General features: G+C 38.7%; 1 protein-coding gene across 1 annotated transcript; it reads left to right on the top strand.

The window, feature by feature from the left end:
• The first annotated feature begins 1,376 nt into the window (after positions 1-1,376).
• LOC149152734 (uncharacterized) lies at positions 1,377-5,309 on the top strand. The gene is made up of 2 exons (XM_089439531.1): positions 1,377-1,842; positions 2,126-5,309. The coding sequence occupies exon 2, from the start codon at positions 2,785-2,787 to the stop codon at positions 4,669-4,671; it is 1,887 nt and encodes a 628-aa protein (XP_089295657.1). The 5' UTR covers positions 1,377-1,842; positions 2,126-2,784; the 3' UTR covers positions 4,672-5,309.
• The last annotated feature ends 201 nt before the right edge of the window (positions 5,310-5,510 follow it).

The raw sequence follows: 5,510 nt of genomic DNA, 5'->3' as shown, positions 1-5,510 counted from the left end.
GACAATTTTTTTACAAGTTTGGATAGTCTACTCCACACTAATTACTATAGGTGATGCTCATAGAGGTGAAGAGAGTGATTGAAATTAGCAAAACGAATCACATATCATCAATAATCACTTCTAAAATTATACTAGGTAACCAAGTCATCATAAGAAAGAAAATTTAACTCTTAATGAATGTTTCATGAGTTTTGATACTTGTTAGGATTTTGTAAATGGAATAGGATACAAAACAAAGCTCCATTAATAAGCATGTTTTAGTCATAGTTATATTGGGATGATCAACCTTCCTTGGAGAAAAGCTCTATTAATAAACATGTTTCAATGATAATTGAATTTGGATGAACAACTTGTCTTGGAGAAAAGCAATCTTCCTTCAATGTCCCCATTATTGGATGCAAATCATAAAGATGAGAACTCCTACTATACAATTCATCTAACTAATTTCAATCACAAATCTAATCCATCAAACTAATTTCAATCTACCATGTGGATTAATCGAACTTGGGAAAAAAATGATCACTAAAATATTATTAGTATAATATTTTTTATTTTGTGATCTTACATATATTATTCAAATTTATAAACAAAAATTTCCCTAGAGACCCTCTCTAGCTAGTATAGTAGAGACAAGACATTATAATGTCCCATTTAACATTTTGACTAGGATAAATTACATAAAAATAAAATAAAATAAAATAATTAATAAATAAAATCATCAATAAATTATTACATTTATATTTATAATTATAATTATTAAGTTAACTTAGATCCATCTTAATTCTTAATCCACCAAACTTCTAGAGAAATCAAACCGGAGAGGCAAGTCTAAAAACTCTTTTAGAGTAAGGAGCTATCAATCTCTCTCAACCCTTAATAAATCTGGAATTAAAATAAATCCAGAGTAATTATTAATAAATAAACTTAATTTCATATTTTTATTTTACAAATATTATTTAATATATTTAAATTATTTTATACAATAAAATTTAAATATTAACCTAAAAAAATAATAATCAAAACTATGAAAAATAACTTTACATGATAGTACTAAGGAAAACATATCAATTCAGACCTCTAGAAACCCATTAAATTTTAAAACCGCCCATAATAAAATCCAAACTTCAGTCCCACGTGAATCTGGGGTCAAAAAATATTCAAATTCCTTTTCCATGTGAGGTTTGATCAGATTAAGTCACACTGCTTTCGCCCAACAGCATGTGATAAGGATCCATCGTAATACCAACTATTGTTTGATTCCCATGTCTTAATGTAGGTGGTGGTCAATATTGTAACTAATTATTATTTGGATTTAGCGCTGTGTGTTTTCATTACTGTAATTGCTCTGAATGTAATCCTCGGATTTGAAAAAAAGGATGACTGGCATGCATATGGTAGGAAGGCACTGTGCCATATATAGCAAATTGTAGTGAAAATCTAGAATAAATATACAGAAATAAATATAGAGCGTGTGTATTTATTGGCGATGGTTAGTGGCAGTTGAGGGAAAGTCCTGTCATTCCAGATAGTTGAAGTCTCTTTAAATAAGGGAGGGTGCAACAATCTCTGCTACAGCACACGCCCACAAGGCGACAAATCAATAGCCATGGCTACGAATAATGGTATTCGTATAAAAGCATAAGTGAGACACATGCAGCACAGAGCATACATACGGTCGAGGAGAAATGCATGGAAGCGATGAATGTACAGTGAGAAGGAGAAAGGCAAGGGGATTGAATTGATGAGGATTATTTGGGGATGGCCATGGGAAATGAGCACAAATAATGAAGGTTAGTGCTCTTATTTGGGGATGGCCATGGGAAATAAGCACAAATAATAAAGGTTAGTGCTCTAATTTTAACCAGGTTTTTCTGCACAGAAAATTGAAATTTCCGCTATTTTTTCCTTTTATTGGGAAAGGGGGGCCTCATCGTTATCATAATCACCTTATTGAAGTTTGTCTTCCCATCATATTTCTCCTCTTAGAATTCTGCTGGTTGTTATTATTGGTGATGATTTTGTACTGGAATTGGGGGTACTGGAATCTTTATGGGAGGCACTGACATCCATCCTTTTTGATTGCACTGTTTTTGGGTATGTGGGGAATCGTCTCACTGTGGCACAGCTTTTGGTGGGTACTTGGGGGATTGCTATTGTGTGGCAGTGCTTTTGGTGGGTAATTGCCGCTGTTTTTAGTGGGTACTTGGGGAGTTGCTATTTTTATGCACTGTCTTCAATGGATGCGTGGGGAATCGTTTTTCTGTAGCGATATATTTGGTGGTACCTGGGGAAATTGCCATGCTGTGAAGCGGGTTCGCTGAATTTCCATCAGTTCTGAGGTTGGGTTGGTCTCCTTGTTTCCTCTTTATGTGGTGGTCTTCCTGTGTTAGATGTCATCTGTGCCGGAAGTAGCGTCGTCATCGCCATCATAGTGTTTGTGTGATTGCTGTTGTTGGAGGTTGACTACACTTGCAATCCCAGCTGCTTGCTTTTCTCGTATCTCCAACCTGGTCTGATATGGCTGGTGGGCATTTCAGAGGAGGGCTTTTCCTTGGGAATAAGAATGGTTGGGAGATCCATGAAGCTTGCAGCCTATGCTATCTGTGGTCTGAAACACCAGGGGGCTAAGTGATGAGAGGGTATATATTGCCACTGTATTTCTTGGTTCTATCTGTGTCTTAGAATTTCAATACTTAATGTTTTGTTTCCATCACTGTGAAAGACCTGTAGGGAGTGTCTGTTTTTAATTATTCTCTCTTTCTTTTTTTGTGGGGGGTGTTTATCATGCCTCAGGGATCGGAATTTTATAGAGAATGGGATAGTAAAAGGAAGAAAAATGTTTTGAATGACCAGAGTCATTCATCTAATAATGAGTGGGACTCAAGCTCCTGCTCTGCAACTGCACTGAAACGAAGGAATTGCCATTCAGATTGGCAATCCGGTGGAACTGAAGGAGTGGGGGACAATGATGAGCTTCAATTTCTGGGAAGGGAGATTCTTGAGCCTGCAACGAGCAGTGGGCTGGAAAAAGTTAGGACTGATGAGCATGCACTACCGGGACAGAAGGATGATATGGTGGAAATGCAGTGCAGCGATCCCATTATGCACTTGGAAGCCACCCAAATAGAAACAAACCAGATTGGTAACATCTATGGTTATAACAGAATTGGTCATGAGCCTCTCACTTTGGATGGCAATCGGAATTATATGCTGTCAATAATGGCCGAACTCAAGGAGACTAGGGAAAAAATGCTAATTTGGATGCGGCAAGAGATGCAGAAGATCATGTACGAGGGATCTAGAAGTCCCAGTGTGCGGGTCAGCTTTGGTGGGGAGGGTGGAGAGGAGATGGAATTCCAAAAACAGCAAGGCTCTGCTCATAATGGCAGTGGTATGGGAATTGCTGTCTTGGGTAATGAAGGCGGTGAAATAAATTTCGGAGGTGAAACCAATTGCAGCGGTGGGACGGGATTTGCTGAGCAGAACAGCCTTGTAGATGGTGCGGAGTTTGATGTCCAGAAAACTGGCAGGGACTTGAACTTTGAAACCCAAGGTTGTGGCAGGGGAGGAGAAGACGTTGCCTTTGGCAAGGAGAATGACAATTCTGATAAAGTGGGTTTAGGATTTTGTGCTCAGCAAAGTTCTGGACAAGCTGATGTTGGTACAGGAATGGCAAGTAGTTGCGATGGAAGAATGAACATTGGAAACCATAGCAGAGGTTCTAGGGGAGGAATGCCAATGACCGTGCAGAATGGGTCTGTAGAGGCATTGCATTTAGGAATTCAAAGCGGGAGAGATAGACTTGTTGGTTTTAGGACGCCAAATGAGGTGCCAGGTCAGATGACATTTGGGGCACCACAAACTGGTGGTGGCATAGGAGTGAATTACACAAGCCAAGCCAGTGGGGGATCAGGAACGGTTTTTGGTAGGCTGAGTATTGACAGTGGCACTAAGGATGGGGCAGGAGGCAGAGGAGGTGTAGAAATTAGAAGCTCTCCGGGTTTTGAGAGCTCGAACACTGTGGCAAATCAGGTCAATGCTCTGCACATATTGGGTGAAGAAAAAGCTCCTGGTCTGATTGGGATGCAAAACCAAGATTTGCAAAGTTCTGTTGCCTTAACTATGATGTGGAACAATGCTGAGCAGAATCCCAGAGGTGTAAACCAGGATATTTCTGCTTCAGGAGTCGACAGCTTTAATTTTGATAGCCACATGAAGCTAGGCAATCGAGGAATTTGTGCATACAGAGGTTCAGTTTGTGGCAGCACGGCATATGAAAATTCAGCAGGAATGATGAATTCGACTACTATGCAGACACCAGCGTCTACATTAGGTATGCATCTTCCTATGGTTATGCAGGATACCGCAAACACTAATCTCAATTCATCCAGCATGCAACCACTCATGGGCATGCAAAACCAAGCAGCCGTGCAAAATTTCTCTGGTATGCAGAACTTTTTAGGCCTAAGCATGAACGGGAACATCAGTCAGCAAGTTCTAGGAGAGGGAATGAATAGGCATGCATTTCCTGGGTTTTATCTGAATGAGCATCCACAACATGTGCTAACTGCAACATCCAATACCTTACCTGGTACATCTGGCATGCGTGGTAGACCACATAAAAGGGGCAGAACAGTACATGGAATGGACATGTTGGAGCTAAACACATAACATTTTTTATATATGGAGCACTCTTGGTAAACTAGAAAGTGATTGAACCTGCAATCTCAAGCAGAAGCTCGACATTTGACACCATGGATTTATTTTGTAACCTTGATTCATGAGTGCATGCATATTGTGGGTTTTCTTGCATAACTAGTGTGTCTTCGCATTCAAAGAAATGGGAACATTTCTAGTGAAATTGTTGCATCCATGCAGCTGGAAGTGTAAAGATGGAAGAGCTCGAACTGTGATGACTGCAGAAAGGAAAAGTATTAAAGGGTGAATGAGATGATTTAAATATTTGCCTGTTTATTCAGACTCACTGGATAGTTTTGCCTTCAAAATTATGGTCACTGGTTATCTGCAGTTGTATCAGTGATTTTATCTGCTTCTTGAGATGCAAGTTCCTGTGAAGGGGAACGACAAATGATGCCCCCCTTTGGAACATTACTAGTGGACTCTATTTTGACTTGATCGTTCTTTTTTTACTTCTTTATATTTGTAGTAAATATCCTTCGATGGACTGCTTAGATGATTTAGATGATTCCTTCATTTTGATTCATACGCTCCTGTCTATTCTAGTGTCATGTAACTTCAAAAAACAATCAGTACCATCTTATTTCCTCAACCATGGGATTTTATCATGATTTAGTCTGTGTCAAAAGTATGTATTTGTTTCGATATTTTTAAACTTTTATTTCTTCTGATTTAGAGTGGCGTTGTTGATTAAGATTGTTGGTTGATGGGTGTATTAAATTATGTTTGTACATTATCAAAGTAAATTAAATGAATCTTCTCCAATATTGAATTTAAAAAATCACATATTATATAAACAACAGCTATAGCTC

The sequence above is a fragment of the Pinus tabuliformis genome, chromosome 9 (genome assembly GCF_031772625.1).
Source record: "Pinus tabuliformis cultivar Carrire ecotype Pingquan chromosome 9, CPIR1, whole genome shotgun sequence".
In the NCBI taxonomy this organism is placed as follows: domain Eukaryota; kingdom Viridiplantae; phylum Streptophyta; class Pinopsida; order Pinales; family Pinaceae; genus Pinus; species Pinus tabuliformis.
Note: the sequence above shows the minus strand (reverse complement) of the source record. Positions and strands in the feature narration are given on the sequence as shown.

What these genes read in the sequence shown, in the direction of transcription:
- LOC149152734 (XM_089439531.1), top strand. Translation starts at nt 2,785, where the DNA reads ATGCCTCAGGGATCGGAATTTTATAGAGAATGGGATAGTAAAAGGAAG.